Here is a 19,735-nt window from a genome sequence, read left to right on the forward strand (position 1 = left end):
GTATTATGTTGGTCTATCACACAATGCTTTGTTATGGTTTAACTCCTATTTGCATAATAGAAAGCAATGTGTCGTCATACAAGGATGTAAATCTGATCTGTTGAACGTGGTGTGCCTCAAGGCTCATCCCTTGGTCCACTTCTATTTTCCATCTTTATTAATGACCTCCCTTCAATCTGTTCGGAATGTAGTGTCCAACTCTATCCTGATGATACAGTACTATACATCTCCAAAACCACTATACCAGAAATTGAATCAGCTTTGCAATCCGACTTCACTACTCTACAATACTGGTTAGCAGCCAACAAATTTCAACTTAATAAAACTAAATCCTTCACTATGATCTTTGGCACACGTCAAAATATGAAATCTAAATCCATAAATCATTTCTGTTCTATTTCCAGCTTTGATGGTACTCCACTGCAAAGAGTTGAACATACCAAATACTTGGGCCTGTGGCTAGATACCGAACTGTTCAAATGTCATATTGATCATATTATAAGAAAAGTTAACCTCTGTATCGTTGTTCTCTATCGCTCTAGAAACTGTTTTACATTCTCTGTTAGGAAAATACTAATATTACAACTTATTCTACGGATATATGCCGATGTTGTGTATCAAGCCGCATCCAAAACCAACCTGACTATGCTTAATACTGTATATAACAAACTGTGCAGATTCGTCCTAGGTTGTCCTTTTACAATTCACCACTGTACTATGAAAATCTTCAATTGCCCTCTCCCACAATAAGAAGACAGTGTCACTGGTTACAGTTTATTTTTAAATGTATACATTTCAACTATCCTCAATATCTCAAACAGCTTCTAAGACCATCCCCTAACAACTACCAGTTGAGGCACTCCACGCAGCCTTACTTTTATGTACCTTCAGTTTCCACATCATTAGGTAAGAGAGCCTTCATGTTTAAAGCCCCCTCTGATTGGAACAATCTACCGGTACATTTTCGAACCATATCATCTTTCAATATGTTCAAAAGTGCACTGGCTTCTTATAACACGATCTCTTGTACATGCATGACCATTACATCACTACACTTTATTTCTGTATACTATCGCTGACGTTGAAAATGACAATGATATCTGACTCTGAACAAATGATCCATCTTTTTGTGCTTGTTAGAGTATAATAGCCTGATAGTGTTGTCCTATGTGTTTTTTCTTGTCCGGTTGATATTTTGTTTTCAGTTATATTATAGTTTTATTATATGTTACTGTATACTGTACTGCTGTCTCTAGGACCCCCTCGAAAACGAGATCCTGAATCTCAAGGGGTTACTCCTAATAAAGAATTTCAATATAACAGCGACAGCGGCAAGCAGTACCGGTCTGGGACCCAGTCTGACCTCGACCAGATCCAGACTTTGCCTTTTAGTTGAAAAAAAGTTTAGAAATGTTAAAAAAAAGTTCAAAATGTTCGAAATTTGTAAAAAATGTATTCAATTTTATTAAAACGGCAAGGTCACACAAATGTCTCCATAAAAAACACGTACAAATAATTTACAACATTGAGGCAATAATAAAATCAATATAAAACAATGCATTATAAAAATCACAAGGCACAAAGTCCACCAAAATTATTTGCTCATAATATATACACATAAAAACATCCCAATCGAGCTCATATTTGTATGTTAATTGTCTTTTCAAATTGTGCCCTTTCCACGTCACAATTATAAAAATATGTCTGAGTATGATATGTATGTGTATGATAGCACAGCTAATGGTAAAAATATTTTACAACATAGTATCAACTGGGGCAACTCCTGGCTAAATTGACTTTTAACTTTAAGAATAGAGAATTGGGTGAAAGGGCCTTTCTGTGTGGAGTTTGGATGTTCTCCCCATGTCCCCTAGGGTATGTACCCTCCCAAAAAACATGCAGTAATCCTGGTATCTACGTATACTGCCTCCCCCTGGTCAGCCAGGGCACCTGATGGAGGGGAAAGGAACTGGTTGGATTAATGTGTTCCTTCCACGCTATACGTGGAAGGAACACATTGGGGGGAAACTCCCCCCTGTCAGGTGATAAGAAGCGGTCTGCTCACTCCTCATGCATTGAAGGAAGCATGAGCTCAGTTCGGGGCTCTCCCCAGGCTGGCAGAGGGAGAGTAGCGCCCAGGATTACAAGATTAGGCAATTGGCACTGGGTGAAAAAAAAAGAAAAAAAGAATAGATAATTGTAAATCCATGCAACTTCAACCAACAAAAAAAAATTATTAAATTAAATATGTAAAGATGTAAATTACATCTTTACAACGTTGCTGCTTATAGTAGCTAAGATTTTAATTTAACTCTGCGTCTGAGAGTACACATGTAACCAAATGGACCCGCTGCCTTTGAGGGCCATGAGATGTGAAGTGAGCCTTTTGCCTTTCCATAGACCATATTCACACGGCGGCCATATTGGAATTTAACATTGAAAGTGCCGCCACCCGGGGTGGCTACTTTCATTGACTTCATAGAAACATGGCCGCGGTGTGAATATGGTCTATAGCAGACCTTCTCACAACACATTGCAACGTGCTGTTGTGAGAGTTCAGAAAGGCATTGTAAATCACAGATGAATACAATGTCGGCTTTGAAAAAACTGGCCGACTTTTTATGACTTCATGACTCTGAAGCCTCAGGCCCTCTCCCTCTGAGGGAGCGGAACATTGTTAGCGTTAGCATGTAGCTAACAAAGTATCACAAGCAGTTGAATGTGATGTTGCCTTCCAAAAGTAATAAAACAAATCACCAATAAACGTTAACAGACTATAATCGATTATATCACATCACTGCATCGATTCAGAACTGTGCACGGCCGCATCGCGATGCGTCTTAGAATCGATTATTTTCCATTCCTCTGATTTCTAGTCATCAGACAACATTAGGATGTTTTTATGAATGATAAATCAAGGTTTGTCTAAACCCAGTTGGTGATGAAGGGTGAGATCTAGTTGATGAAGTGCAGTGATCATCTTCAGAGATGCTTCATTCCCTTTCTTTCTCACCATGTCGATTAGTTGTCGGGCTTCGTTTTCTTTGATTCTCTCTGTTCTGACCATGGCCATCTCTTCATCGTTGAGAATCTTCTCTTGAAACAGTATGTCCAGCACACCTCTGAGCACGGCCTCTGACACTCGTTTGACGAACTCTGTGCGAACAGAAAACAGCTGCTCTGCTCCCTGTGTAGTCTTCACTGTCGACACAGAAGGCAGTGGCTCTGCTTCCAGTAGCGGAGTCTTCACTGTCGACACAGAAGGCAGTGGCTCTGCTTCCTGTGGCGGAGTCTTCACTGTCGACACAGAAGGCAGTGGCTCTGCTTCCAGTAGGTGAGTCTTCACTGTCGACACAGAAAGCAGCTGGTTTGCTTCCTGTAGCGGAGTCTTCATTGTCGACACAACAGAGCAAGGTGTTGTGTAGGTCCTGCCTCCGCAAAGTCGCGACAAAGAAAGGCAACACAACCATGTTGATGTTTCATCACCTAGAAAAAAAACACAAAGCACTGTATGAGGAGAGCCAAGCAATAAAAGAGACTGAGGGGCCAGGGACATCCTCCCGTGTCAAGCCCAAGCAAGGTCTGATTGACAATGCATTCAGTAGTATAATGCCATACGAGAAGACGTCCTACATGCACAAAGAGATTACATATGCCATAACGTACCATATTGCAAAATATATGCTTCCTGTGTATATAGTCACCAAAGAGGGCTTCCTCAAAATGGTTCGGACGCTTGACAAACGCTACAAAATACCGTCTCAAAACCATTTTGGTGATTCCATTCCCATTCCCCAACTTTACAATCAGAGCTCTGTGACATTGATTATTTTGCCACAACGACCGACTTGTGGTCCAGTCAAACGACTGAACCCTACATGAGTTTAACTGCCCGTTTCATCACAAAGAACTTCGAGCTGAAAACCCGATGCATGCAGACTTCCTTCTTCCCCGTGGAGCATACTGGAGTCAACATAGCGCTTGAGATGAAAACTGCATTAGCAGACTGGGGCTTGCTGGAGGAGCAGCAGGCGTGTGTGACCACTGACAACGCATAAAACATGAACAAAGCACTGGAAGAGAATGAGTGGATGCGACTACAGTGCTTCGGGCACAGGCTACACCTGGCAATAGGTACGTTTTGCTGTTTATTTTTAATGGCTTTGTTTAGAACACATTTGGAAATAGAAAAAAAATGTTTTTGTTATCTTACAGTTTGTTATACCCTGGCAAAGTTGATAGATTGTATTGTTGCAATGTGTTGTGTGAACTTGCAGAGTTAGTGTTTTAATAGACCACTTGCATGATTATGTGGGTGTTTATTGGATAATTTATGGAACAGAATAGCTGGGCTCACCTGAGGGAAGGAGAGAGACAGGGGATTGTGTGTGTGTGTGTGTGTGTGTGTGTGTGTGTGTGTGTGTGTGTGTGTGTGTGTGTGTGTGTGTGTGTGTGTGCGCGTGTGCGCGTGTGTGTGTGAGAGAGAGAGGGAGAGAGAAAGAGAGAGAGAGGGGGAGAGAGAGAAAGAGGGGGGGAGATCGAGAGAGAGGGGAGAGAGAGGGAGAGGAGAGAGAGGTAGAGGAGAGAGAGAGAGAGGGGAGAGAGAGGGAGAGGAGAGAGAGGGAGGAGAGAGAGGGAGGAGAGGGGGAGAGGGGGAGAGAGAGAGAGAGAGAGAGAGAGAGAGAGAGAGAGAGAGGGGGAGTGAGCGAGAGAGAGTGAGTGAGGGGGGAGAGAGATGGAACAATGTGTGTTAATGTGTGGTTAATTTATATATTTTGTTTGTACATATCTTCTCTAGAAAATGCAGTGAAAAGTCACAAGCGGATCAGCCATACAACAGCCGTCTGCAAAAAGTTGGTGTGCCACTTTTCACACAGCTGGAAAAAGAGGGTGGCACTTGAGCAGGCCCAGAAGCGCTTCGAACTTCCAGACCATGGACTCATCACTGAGTGCCAAACTGGATGGGGCTCCAGGACTCAAATACACCACACCTAGTTCTAGGGCATCAGGAGCTAGATGTACTGGAGTCGGTCAGCAAGGCACTTGAAACCACTGCTTGAGTTCACTGATGCTCTGTCAGGGGAAGATTATGTAAGTGTCTCACACCTCAAGCCAGTACTGAGCCTTTTCAACGCAACTCTCTTGACACCAAAGGGGGGGGACTCCTTAAAATATACAATATTAGAGTACTTGAATGGTAAGTATGAAGATAAAGTCACACAAGAGCTACTGGATGTGGCATATCCTTCTTAGACCCAAGATACAAGACCCAGTACATCACTGAAGACGACATTCCCATCATCAAAGCCAGGCTGGAACTCAAGGTAAATATAATGATTAGAATGGAATGTATGAAATAGAAAACTGTTAATTCTATTATATTATCTTACATTTAAGTACATGTTTAAGTGTACACTGAGCTGAACATTGTGGTCTTCATACAGTAATGATTATCATTATATTATGATGTTGTATTATCATATTTCAGCATGAAATAATGAAAATTGCTTTCTTCTTTTTTTGTCTATTTTATTTTAGAGTCCTGGGGGCATCAGAGTCAGAGTAGAAGAAGTTCCACTCCCACCCACCAAAAAGAAGAAGACGTTGGGAAGCTTCTTCAAAAGCTCCACTGCAAGTGCCGCTGCCACAGCACCAGTTGATCCCACTGCTGCCATAGAAGCTGAGCTGAACAGCTATCTACTGGTCACGCCACTTGACAACAATGAAGAGGACCCGCTTCTGTGGTGGAATAAATACAAGGTGAACTTTCCCCGGCTCAGCAACATGGCAAGAAAATGTTTGTGTGTGCCAGCCATCAGCTCTCCCTCAGAGAGAGTCTTCAGCACAGGGGGCAATATTGTTAGTAGAGATCCTGTCTGGCGCCAGAAATGGTTAATAAGCTGGTGTTCCTTGCAAAGAATCTCTAGAAGTCGTGCACAAAAATATTAATGCACAGGGTGGCCAGAGATGGTGAAACAGGGGGATGGGAATTGTACGAGGTGGTGGGAGCGTGTGCACTGACTGTGCACATGGGGTGATCACTGCCTGTGTACAGGCAAAAACGTTTTCGACCAATGGGCTCGACCAATGGGCTCGAGCTTGCGCACAAGCTTGCGCACAGGGCCGCGCACCTCTGTGACGTAAAACGCGTCACTTCTGTGACGCAGAACGTATCACAGTGGCCCCAAATAGGCTACGCCCATCACACTTTCCAACCTGGAAGAAGGGGTGAATTCGCTTCATGCGCTGGGTGAGCAACTCAATGCAAGTGGATGGGAGGGGATTTCGGGTGCCCTCTCTATTATTTTTAACTCTATGAAGCACACACATACACACACGCAAGTGTGCACTATGCCTACCCTGTCAACTGAGCGGCACCCCCAGGGTCCTAGCGCCCTTTCGCATACAGCACATGCGAAGAAGAGATTACCTATATGAGTTGTATTTTAGAATAAAAAACATATTTCCAGTGATAATCCAGAAAGTCAACCAAAGAATAATAGTTTTGGGCAACGGTTCCTCGCTGGTCAGTAGGAACACACTGAGGACATTAGCTGGAGCAATAATACAATATCATTTTGACTATGCATGCACCTCATGGTACTCTAGCACCTCAGAGGCATTACAACCAAAACTACAGACCTCTCAAAACATACTAATCAAACTACTACTAGACCTCACACTTAGGACTCACCTAACCCATGCTCATTATGCTAGGGAGATAATAGACCTCACACCTAGGACTCACACAACTGCTCATTATCCAAGGGTGGGATGGCTCAGGGTAGAGGACAGAGTCCAGCAACTTGCAATGGACCTGGCTTTCAAGATAGGCTACTCAAGGGACCAGTGCCCATGTACCTGTCAGACTACTTCACTAGAGTGAGAAACTCTAGAAACTCCCTCTGGCACAACACCAGAGGGAGCTCCACTGATGACGTTCCTGCCCGGGTTTTTATCACAAACATGGAAATTAATTCATTTTACTGTTATGCCACCAAAATGTGGAATGCCTTAACAACAGCCTTAACTTCTAGCTTGCCACCAGAAATTGACCCCGGTTCTTACTTTGTCTCTCGGCCTTGGCTGCAGCGTTACAGGAGCTGACCACTCCCTGGATCTCCTCTTTGTCCAACATCACCGTCTAGTAGGACACACACACACACACACACACACACACACACACACACACACACACACACACACACACACACACACACACACACACACACACACACACACAATGCAAAGTGTATCCATTAAACACACACCACTGTCTACAACAAACACACATGACGGCATACACATTAAACCACATTATTACACGGCTTGGTTGAATGCTTGATTCTGATTGGTCAATCAGTGAATTCATTGGTGTGTTACTTTTCAATAATGACCTCTGAACTCAATAACAGCGCTGTCTAATGAAAGACTCAGCAGGTGGTGAGGTTTGTGTGTGTGTGTGTGTGTGTGTGTGTGTGTGTGTGTGTGTGTACTAGGGTTTAACATTTTCCGGGAAATAGCTCATTTTAATTCCCTGGAACTTTCAGACCTTTTCCCGGGAATTCCCGTTAAAGGGTAAAAAAGAACAAGATGTTCCATACCATATATATCGGGAGATGATTGGGGTAGCCACCTGTGTGACACCGGCACTGCTGCTGTGGTGTTCTGTGTTTCTGACGTGCCGTTACGTTACGGGACTGTTTGCTCTTGTTTTGGGGATTCTGTTTGATCAGACAGTTCACCATGTGTTGTGCCGTTAACCATAACGCATTAACTTTAGCGTTCGTTTTCTCTTCAGTTCTGGAGATGTGGTGGAGTTAGTAGGCTTAGGCCTACTAACCTATCATCGGTCTAAATACCCAGGCGCTGCGCTCGTATTCGTGGCAACACGCTCGCCCCAAAACACAGTCGCCCCGGGGCAAATCCGGGGGTATTCATCTGGTATTCGTACACGTAACCTCAGTAAACTATGTCTGAACTAAACCTAACCTTATTCCTAAACGTTACCTCAGTAAAACGGTGCCAACACCTAACTTTATTCCTACACTTAACCTCAGTAAAACTATATTCCTAACCTTAAAACAAATACAAGAATACAAGAACCGCTTGTCTGTGAAAGAAATGGGGGTGACGTGTTTTGGGGCAAGTCTTCCGTTTACCGTTCACCCGACACTGCGTAGCAGCACAGAGCGGCGCAGACTGAACATATGGGAGGTCCAACCTGGGTCCTACGACTCCTACAACAAACTGGCTTTCTCCTTGTGTTTTATTTTGTTCATTACTGTTAAATTCAGTGCGTCCCATATTGGATCAAAAAAGACGATGGGACCCTGCCCTGGTCGGCAACGCGGCAAGTAACTTGGCTAATTATAATAGTAATCCCGGTGTTAAACCCTATTGTGTACCTTGCTAGTGAGCTGGTCCAGGTACATGTGTGCGTTGTCATCGTTGACCCCCTGCAGACCCAGACACTTTTGCCTGAGGCTGACCAACAGAGAGGCCTTGTTCTTGTCAGTCACCGCCTCCCGCACCTCCTTCACCGCAGCCTGCACCAGCCTCACTGGATGGATGGATGGACCAGCACACACACACACACACACACACACACACACACACACACACACACACACACACACACACACACACACACACACACACACACACACACACACACAATTGTTATGTGAATATACTTTTATTGCTCCTAGTATTGATGATTTCTTGTATATTATTGTGTATTTATATGTCTTGATGAATTGAATACACAGGACCACAATGGAAACAAACTCCCAGGGCTTTTTGTGCTATCCTTTTAGCATTATTATAGAACTGTTCTAGGGTTGCCAACAGCAATACCGGACGGGTCGCACCCCCCCCCCCCCCCCCCCACACACACACACGGAGTGTTCACCTGCTGCAGTGGCGGGGGGAGGAGGAGACAGCTCATTCTTTCAGATTATCCAGCACAGTTTTGAGGCAAACTTAAAGGAGAATTTCGGTCATTTTAGCTTGTATGTTTGATGTGTCGCTAATCACTCACCAACATACAAAGGAACGTTGAATAATTCCAGATCTGCCCCTGTAGTACATTCTGCAGACCCCTTGCAGCGGCATAATGGGAGAATGTGTATGACTGAAAATTGCCTATTTTAACAAATGCAAAGTCTGTTTTTTTTCTCCTAGTACTCATTGTGGAGTCTCATGATACTCAGACAGGCGCTGAATGTCCCCGACGAGCTAACGCTAATGCAGAACGAGATGACGCTGGTTGTTTCTCTCCCAGAACCTGGCGTGTCGGAGAGAAACAAGCAACCAGCGTCATCTCGTTCTGCATTAGCGTTAGCTCGTCGTGAGTAAATTCACTCACAATGTTCCACAGTAGTCTGAAGAGTCACCTCTTCAGTCTGAAGAGTCACCTCTTCAGTCTGAAGAGTCACCTCTTCAGACTCCACCTCACCCCCTAGCACTCAGTCACCTCTTCAGACTCACCTTACAGTAGTGCACAAAATAGCAGATCTACAAGCTCACAATGCACCGCAATGTGATACGTTATGAGCTTGTAGGTCAACTGTTTTTTGGGTCCATTTGGTTAAACTGAGGTTAGTGTCTTAGAGCTGTAGTTACAGTAGTACATTATTGCAAAGGCAGCTCACTTGTAAAGTTGTATATGAACCACACAAGGATTTATGTTTTGTTTTTGAGAAGATGAACATTTCCACACTTGTTAGGCAAAGCCTACTGTATACCATTAATTTATTTTGGTTGACAATGTAATTTAATGTTAAGATATTAATGTTTGAAGGAGAGTGTTTATACACACACATCACAATAAATCATCAAAATACCATCCAGAGAATGGTCACGGAATTGCCGTTTGGGACTCTACTATATTTGACTGTGTGTATTAACTGTTGAAAAAGTAGTCGTGTGCATATGGAAAATTTAGATGCATGTTATTAACAAATTATTATTAATCAAATTATTAACAGACTAATATTAATCAAATCAAATCAAATCATATCCTGTATGACAAGACTCTCCCACCCCTCCCAAGGGGGGGCTGTGAATGATCCAAGCACTACCGAAGAAGAGTACACCCAGAAATCACGTGATCACAACAAAATAAAGCTAGTTTCCTTTCATGTTAAAGGATTTATAAAAGTAAAATTTTCTCTGCTTTCTGTTGTTTTGGGCAAAAACAAGCCACATTCAACTGGCCATAACTCTGGAATGGAGGATCGCGACCGGACAATTATTATTTTTTCCCTATACTACAACACCCGTGTGTGTAATGAGCCGATCTCCGTGCGGACGGAGGTCACGGAGAATATTCCATGATTTTCAAAGGTACAGTAAAATCGCTCGTTTTCGCTGGCAGCAGTGGCACACTATTACACTATTATTCTGGCAGTCAAAGAGTTAATGAGTAATAATGACTGGTTTCTCTCACCTTGTTTCCTTGCTGCTTCTTGGAACATCTGGTTGGTGTAGTGGCTTCCACCGTTCTTCTCCACCATCTGGTTGATTTTCTCCAGCAGCTCAGTGACCTGAGAGGAGGGATCCTTGCTTTCGTTGTTAAAGACATGATAAAAACCACTATATTTTCTGATTAATTCTTGTAGTTCTGGAGATTCATTCACAAAATCTTCAATTGTTTGACCTTTAAGCTTGTCACCATGAGTGAAGAGAATCATGGTGTATTTGTCTGAACTTTCTCCAAATTCTTTCTGAATCTTTGCCACAACGTTCTTCTCCTCTTCTGTGTATCTTCCTAGTCCGATTAAAGCCAGGATCACATGAGGACCAGGAGCAGCACAAGTAATACAGTTTGTGACCTCTTGAATGGTTTCATTATTACTGAACTTAGTGTCAAAAAAGCCTGGAGTGTCAATAACAGAAACCTTTCTACCAGCCACTACACCACTGCCCTGACTACAGATCTTTGTCACTGAGTTGAATCCAAACGTGGATTCAAATGCTTCAGGACCCAGGATGGTGTTTCCTGTGGCACTCTTTCCAGCACCAGTCTTCCCCACCAGCACAATCCGGATTTCTTCATCATTTATGAGATCTGAAAGAAAGAAAGAAAGAAAGAAATACAATACGATACGATAATACTTTGTCAGTTCACACTGAAATTTGTCTTGCGACCCAGCAGCCATGTATGCAACAATAAACAGTACAGACATTTGACATGACACAAGAAAACAAAACACATACATAAAGACATACAAAGACAAGAGCAATGTCCACCACTCAGCCTACCCCTGGCCTAAACTCCTGATTAAGCCTCAATGTCGTCTGATGGACAAAGGACCTCTTCAGTTTGACCTTATTGTATGTAGGAACACTGGCCCTCATTTATCAACGGAGCGTAAAAAACGGCTTAAAATTATTTTCCATATATTCGGCCGTACACCAACGTCGAAGTCACATTTATCAAAGGATCCTATACAGCCGATCCTAGCGTACATCAGGTCGGAGCGTTGATAAATCTCACGTCTGAAAACAAGCGTCATTTAAATAACACGCCCTTAAAAATTCACAAAACGCCTGACTTCACGACATGAAGAACCAGAATACGACCCAAAAAATGCATGAAAAGTCAATAAGAAAGAGTTTCCCCCGCTCGCCTCGCCACACACGTCCCCCCCCCCCTCTCTCTCTCTCTCTCTCTCTCTCTCTCTCTCTCTCTCTCTCTCTCTCTCTCTCTCTCTCTCTCTCTCCCCCCCCCCCCCCCCCCCTCCTTTGTCTTTCATGTAATCCGTAGCGGTACAATCTTTGTTGTCACATAGGCAGGCTTGTAGCCTACATGAATGACATATTATGATACCAATCACATCGCCATGCATGGAAGACGTTTGTATACCCATTTATTTAACCCATACCGAGCAGTGCGTGTTCGAGTTACACTAAATAAAGCAGTCATGAGACTCGGGCGGAATGCAGTGATCCCGTGCCGCCACGTTAATATTGGAGCGTCGGGTTTATATCATTAACCCAGCCAGGTTGTGTAGCCTACATTACTCTCTATGACATAACTCCATAACATAGGACAAGCTACTGTAAGTTTGTAGACCTCACTGTCCATGAAAGGATGGTCGGGACTCCCGAAAATTCTCTCGCAGAAGCGCTTGTATATTTTGAAAATAGCAGATCTACAAGCTCACAACGCCTCGCGATGCGACCTGTTGTGAGCTTGTAGATCTAGATATGCAAGCTTAACAGAATGACTGTTAAAGCAGATTGTTTAAATTAGTTTATAAAATGATATATTTTCACATTATTTATTAATGTAGATATACACATTTTGGAGTGGATTATGTGTCCAGATGCCAGTCAGACAATCAGATAATGCTGCTCCGCAGGTCTACAATGGAATAAACGGCGCAGCCAAAGTCAACAACTGCTATCGACCAGACGTGAGATTTCAGCGTACGGTAGGATGAATCCAACGTCAGGATATATTGATAAATGCCGAAAGTTGCGGTGATCTCGCCGTACGCCCATTATTTGGTCTGCACCGCGTTGATAAATGAGGGCCGTATCTCCTTCCTGAAGGCAGCAACCTATATTCTCCTTACAAAGCATGGCTAGTGTTTGAAGTGATATTCCTTGCCAACCTTATCATACTGTCATTATACGTAGATGTATAGAGCCTCTGAAGTGGTTGTCCAACAATCTTTGAACAAATGTTCAGTTGCTGCAGCAGTTGTGACTTTAAGGCTACAGCCAGACATCCATACCAGGTGGTACTACAGTATTGAAGAACACTCATAATAACAGAAGTGAAAAACTATCAGGCCGAACTAGTATTTATAATTAGCGTGGTCATGTAAGTGGCTATGGTAGTGGTGGCTAAGTGAACAGTGCAGTATAACACTGAATACTGTGGATGCATGTGTTGTGTAGGAGTCAGAAAAGGCTGTTCGATTTTACAATAGGTAAAAGGTCCGAAGGTCCCAGAGATAGAAATGCCATTAAATGGGGGTCCATAGCCTCTAATGTATGTCAAACTGGGGGTCCTTGACGATATTTATCACGATTCTTCTTTTATGTTAGTTTTTTTTTGATGATTATTAATAACTTATATGATGATTAATTATATCATAAAATTATGATTATTATATTTGTATAAGATATATGATCTTATAATAAGCATGGGGCACGTATAATGATTATATAATAATCATATAATAATATAATTAATCATCATACATCTTATTAATTAATGTGTTGACAGACAGACAGACAGGCTAGATATAGATAGATAGATATTTGTTTGTACTCAAGTACTGTACAAATTTGAGGAGTTTTCACTTTACTGATTATCTTCAATTTTCAGTATTTTTACTTCTACTCCACTACATCTCAGAGGCAAATATTGTCCTTTAGTAAACTGTAGATGTGTGTAATTATTACAAAACCTGCATTAACCACTTAATCCCTATATACTTTGGCTGTTTGAAAATAGCCGGTCTACACGCTCACAACGCGTGGCTTTGCGACTTGTTGTGAGCTTGTAGATTGGCTAATTTTCTAAAGATTTTTATACATGTTGAACACTTAGGAAATGGGACATTCTGCATAATGAGTACTTTTTTTATACTTTCAGTACATTTTGATGCCAAATTGCCAATACTTTTGTATTTTTGCTCAAGTAAATTTTAAATACCAGACTTTTACTGCATTGCGGTATTGATACTTTTACTTAAGTAAAATATTTGAGTACTTTTTCCACTACTGCTGACAGTAACCTATCCACCTACAGTAGACCATTGGTTCTCAAAGTGGGGTCCGGGGACCCCCAGGGGTCCTTGAGGGAGTTCCAGGGGGTCCCCAGCTAAATGATGGATAGTTAGGAATTAAATGGACCCTTGGATATTCCAAACCCAACACGGTGCAAACTAAAGTTATTTGTAAAGTGTACAATGTTCGAACGTCACTCGATAACTTTTAACCAAGCGCGGGTGAAACAGTGAACGTGTCGCCGCATAAAGAGTGCACGCCTGCACAAGGACGAACCTCGCGTACAAAAGCATATCAACAGCGTGAATTAACATAGGAATGACCAACCTGGCTGGATGCATATCAATGACCCATTGTGTGACCTGTTAAGTAGTCTACTGCAGTGGTTCTCAAACTTTTTCATGTCATGGACCCCCATATTGACACTTATTAGCCCGCGGACCCCTATTTGGGGAAAATGGAACCAAATGGACCGTTAGGGTCCATTTGGTTCCATTTGTACACTCTCAGAGTTACATTAACATTGATTTTACAATATAAATCGGGTCCCAGAGATAAATGGCACTGGGGGTCCTTGAAATTAAAATGGTTGAGAATCACTGCTAGAGCCATGAGAACTATTCCCTTGTGGGAGTCCCTGGCATAATTATCTTTTCAAATAGGGGTCCGCGGGCTAATAAGTGTCAATTTGGGGGTCCTTGACATGAAAAAGTTTGAGAACTACTGCAGTAGACTACTTAGCAGGTCACACAATGGATCATTGATATGAATACAGCCAGGTCGGTCATTCCTATGTTAATTCACGCTGTTGATATGCTTTTGCAGTGTTGTGCTAATTACTGAAAACCAGTAACTAGTTACCATTACTAGTTACTTCATTTAAAAGTAACTCAGTTACTTTACTAGTTACTTACACCAAAAGGTAATGCGTTACTGTGAAAAGTAACTTTTTAGTTACTTTAAAAAAAAAAAGGGCTCCCGTTATTGCCCTTATAGCCTTCATTTCAGTACTGTTATTAATTGGAGAATAATACAATCTGTTGATCAACTTGACATGCATTTGCATCACTGAACTCTGCTAAGCAATGTAGTCTATACCAGGGGTCGCGCTATAGGATTGTAATCTGCTGGTCCCAATGTCCGGAATGATTCAAATTTATCAGACATCTGATAAAAAATACCGGTCATAATTATGTTTAAGCATTAATTACAAGCAGGTGCGTAAATACAGCCTAACACTTAGGCCTAAAGCATTATATTTTGGATTGAGCTATTTGAACATGAACCATGATGAACGAGTAATATACACATTTTCTATACAGTAGCAGGGTCATCTTGCACGAGTAATATACACATTTTATATACAGTAGCAGGGTCATCTTGCACAAATACATTAATTACCTACTACACTACCATTTGCACCTGGCAATCTCTGCTTCTCACCCATTCACTTGCATGTTAAATGATGGCTTTTCCCCTTAAAAATAATCGATAATTTCAGGAGCAAGAGCTTCAAAATCTCTTCTAAATCTAGTCAACAAGGCCTGCAGTAGGCTATGCACTGGACAAATATGCATGACATTATTTCAATAAACTAAAAACATGGGAAATGTTAGAGGGAGTAATAGCCATGGATACACGACGGTCGACTGTCACGACCATCATGGATGAACTTCAACCTGGTGTTTGCACTTCCTCCATTTATGGCCAGTACATCTACATAAACGTTCATATTTCAAATATAAAGTGCTTAGCCCATGGCCACGGATGTTACATGTATATACGGGCTCTCAGAAGTACCTGTATCATCCGTATTGTTCAATAAAAAGCATTTTAATCTGATCGGTGGCCATTTTCTCCATGTGCTTTCAACTGAGTGACCCTATCGGTTGGTAGGTGTATTGCACTCCAATACATTATGAGAAAATGGCCACTGATCGGATTAAAATGCTTTTCATTGAACAATACAGAATATACGGGTACTTTTGAGAGTCCCGTGCATAATTGTAACATCCGTGGCCATGGGGTAAGCACTTTATATTTGAAATCTGAACGTTTATATAGATGTACGGACCGTAAATGGAGAAAGTGCAAACACCAGGTTGAAGGTGATCCTTGACTGTAACAGGAGTTTTCATGTACCGCAGGGACTGCAGTTAGTAGCAGTTAATAAATAGACAAACAAATGAATTAATATACTTTAACGTGCGGAATCCGAAACAGGCAGCGCTGTGATTCTGAATTTTGTTACGATTACGGTGATTAGTAGCCTATTATTGACACCACCTGGGCGAGTGAGTCGTGTAACTTTCCCGACCGACCCGACGTTAAGCTGTGTGTGTTCAACAACACATGAAGCCTTGCAGTTTAAGTGCAGATTTCAGTTTGGGAAAAGCAGCCTCCAACGGGTTTGGGTACGTGGTTCATAGTCACCATTGCGTTATCGTGGTATTCCTAGTCCCATAAACACACACACGCTGTTAAGAGAGAGAGAAAGAGAGAGAGAGCGAGCGAGCGAGAGAGAGAGAGAGCGAGAGAGAGAGAGAGCTTGCCAAGCCGCTCACAGCTCGTCTCCGCATGTGACACAGAGACTGGTGTAAAGTAAATAAGTACGTTTACTCAAGTACTGTACTTAAGTACAATTCTCAGTCACTGTTCGCCTCGCTGTATATATAAATACTATATAAAAAATAATGGAGTAACGCACCATGTAGTAACGGTAACTGAGTTACTGAATTAAAAAAAGAATGCGTTAGAGTACTAGTTACTGAAAACAAATACGGCGTTACAGTAACGCGTTACTTGTAACGCGTTAGTCCCAACACTGTGCTTTTGTAAGCGAGGTGTGAATGATTGTTTGTTTCTGATCGATACTCGAGGTCCGTCCATGTGCGTGCACACTTTATGCGGTGACACGTTCACTGTTTCACCCGCGTTTGGTAAAAAGTTATATCGAGTGACGTGCGAACATTGTAAACTTTACAAATAACTTTAGTTTGCACCGTGTTGGGTTTGGAATATCCAGAGTCTGACTTTCGCTGTCCGCGTACAGCCTTTTCCCATGTTGTTGAAGCGCAAGGGGGCGGGTAGTTGTGTTAATTCACAACTACTGTGCCAGATAATCCCCACACCAAGAGAGTAAAAAAAGAAAAAACGTTTCAGTCATTATTCAGTCCGACTTCACTGTAGCCTATAGTAGCCTTTTCATAAATTATATTTGTACTTAGGCTGTCCTGAAAGTTTATAATATTTAGAGAAATTTAAAGTTTCAAATACAAAAGTAGTAGTAGTAGTTGTGAATTACCAAACTGGATATTTAGACTGAATGTTTCCTTTATCCTCATCTTGCGCTAATGCACGCAACTGTTTTGCCAGGTTTTATTTGTGTTGTTTCTCATAAGCGTGCATCCGTTGTCCGTCAACAACACCACAGCCGTCTGTGCCTTGACTTCAGTGCGCTGACTCTCCCCACCCGCCCCCTGGCGCTTCAACAACATGGGCAAAGGCTGTTCGCCTGTGATAGAGAGAAACGTTTTTCGTCGCGTCTATCTCTCTCTGTTTCCCTCCCTCTCCATCTCCCGCACACATATGTACATTGCTCCTTCGTGTCATGTCTCTGTGTCTCCGTTTCTCTCCGTCTCTCTCTCTCTAGGCTTGTTTCTGTCTCTCTCTCTCGCTCGCTTTCCTCCTCCTCTGTCTCTGTCCAGAGCCTTGGGTCTGTCTATCGCGGCTCTGTCAGCGCTGTTGAGTAAAAGGGGGAGGGGCTACCGGCAGCAGATCTACAAGGCAACAGCGCGTAAGGATTGTGCAATCGTGGAATGAGCAACACAGCTAAACATGTGGGTAGCACCTCCAAAGAAGTTGCCAAAATGCCCCAAAATACTTCTGTTGGTAATCGCTGTCGTTTTGAGCGACCTGCCACACCTGTGACTGGCACACACCTGCTGGCCGGTGAGTGCCATGCAGTCACAAGTGTGTGACTGGCACCTGAGCATGGGTCTTGCAACTTTGACAGAGATCTCTGGAAGATAAAAAGCCTATGGTCCCTCAGTGAATCAACCAGTCTTCTTGGGGTGTTGTCTTCCTGGTACGGCCACTTCGTGGTCTGTCTTTGACTTTACCAGTCTCACGGAATGGTACCAGGGCTGACACCAAATAATGCTGCCACTCTGCGTAACGGAACACCAGCTTCCACTTGCCCCAAAAAAGATAGGCACAGGTCTTATCCATAACACTGAGACGAGGAACACGTGCATTGTTGTGCTAACGGAGACGTGGCTAACTGAGCTAGCATCTGATTCTTCCATCACTCCTCCTGGCTTCAGCGCGTATAGGAAAGACAGAGACCCTGTACTGAGCGGTAAGCAACGTGGGGGGGGAGTTTGTGCCCTGATCAACAACAGCTGGTGCAAAGATGTTAAAATCCTAGATAGCCACTGCTCACCAGACCTTGAACTTTTAATCATAGCCTGCCGTCCTTTCTACCTACCACGTGACTTCAGCATTGTGATTGTAGCCGTTGTTTACATTCATCCTGGAGCTAATAAGGACACAGCTATGAGGGAATTACACCAGGCTATCAGTGCACAAGAAAATCGTCACCCGGACTGCGCAGCCATCTGCCTATAGCTAGGCGGAAAATTGATACCATAGTGCACTTGGTGATACAAACGCGAAATTTGGCACAGATGACCTTCATATGACCCTAATTGATAATCAACCTCTGGCCACACAGAATTCCTAAGATTTCAAGATGGCCACCACCAGTTTTCAAAATGTCTGCAACTGGGCCAATGTGTTGGACTATATCGCTTTGCTGGGGCTTATTTTAACATAAGAGAATATGTTCTGGAGGTATTCCTACCAAGTAAGATAAAAAATAACATTAGGTTCCAATATGGCGGCATGTATTCCAATATGGCTGCCGATAAATTGCAGAAATGTGCATCTGCTTATGGTTTATCCACATGAGCTTGTAGTACATGTATTTGTATTAATTACCATACACATAATCCATTTATGGAACATTTGAAAGTGATTTATTAGCTTGGTAAAGCTTAGTGCTTACTTTTTGTTGTGTTATCAAGTCATTATAAACACATTTTCATTTACAATGGTGGCTGGGCAACTGCAACTGCAACCACAGAGGGGTGTGCAGATAAGTCCAAACTTAAAGCATTTGCAGTGTTTTTGCATCCACATCGTGTCAGCTTCTGGCATAATTTGGCAAACAGGACTGCACAAGAGTGACTGGCCCCATATATGTCCTGTTTGGAATGCACTTCACTTGCATTCACTTCCTTGTAGGAACTACTTCTATGAAGTTCTATCGTACATGAGTACTATGAACTCCTCAATGACTTGCATATGTTTATCATTTATTGCAACAGGTGTTAAACCTAATTTGGAGAAGTTGTTTGCCATGCTGACCTTTTTCCCTTTCCATGGAAGGACGAAACTGTGTGGCATCCCCTGAATGCATGAAAGACCTGATGACTTTGATTCAATAGCTGATGCAATTTCATGAACGGGATCCATCTGAGATCCTTCCCTCCTTCCAAAGGCAATCCACAGCTAATTCAAGCCAAGTCTTTGAACAAGTGAAACTGTTATGTCAACAATGTCAGTATCTGAGGCAGAGCTGCAGAGGATAGCATCTGACACATCATGATTCGCAGCTCAGATACTGACGTTGTTGTCATAGCAGTTGCACTTGTTCATATTAAGTAAGTCTGAGACTTATTGTCAGTATCAGCTGAGAACGCAGGGGTCTTATAGACCCCCTGGTATTGCTGAGGTGGAGCGCCACACTCACCGTACTCATACACTGATCCTGATTGAACCCATGACCATGTGATCCGAAGGTGAAAGCTCTACCGACTGAGATACCCAGACACAAAGACTTGGCTTGAAAAAGCTGTCGAAGGACCTCAGATGGATCCCCCTTCATGAAAATGCATCAGCTATTGGATCAAAGTCATCA

At 42.7% G+C, this 19,735-nt stretch overlaps 1 protein-coding gene across 1 annotated transcript in view; it reads right to left on the reverse strand.

The window, feature by feature from the left end:
• Positions 1-2,519: 2,519 nt before the first annotated feature.
• LOC308080488 (GTPase IMAP family member 8-like) overlaps positions 2,520-19,735 on the reverse strand; it is a gene marked incomplete at its 5' end in the record, with an annotated part of 30,756 nt that continues 13,540 nt past the window's right edge. Inside the window, 4 exons of the mRNA XM_080422386.1 lie at positions 2,520-3,486; positions 7,069-7,144; positions 8,409-8,563; positions 10,454-11,074. Of these exons, the coding sequence (XP_080278512.1) occupies positions 2,915-3,486; positions 7,069-7,144; positions 8,409-8,563; positions 10,454-11,074 (1,424 nt within the window). The 3' untranslated portion in view covers positions 2,520-2,914. The remainder of the gene's footprint in view (positions 3,487-7,068; positions 7,145-8,408; positions 8,564-10,453; positions 11,075-19,735) is intronic.

This window comes from Gymnoscopelus braueri, assembly GCF_963280865.1.
Source record: "Gymnoscopelus braueri genome assembly, chromosome: 24".
NCBI lineage: Eukaryota > Metazoa > Chordata > Actinopteri > Myctophiformes > Myctophidae > Gymnoscopelus > Gymnoscopelus braueri.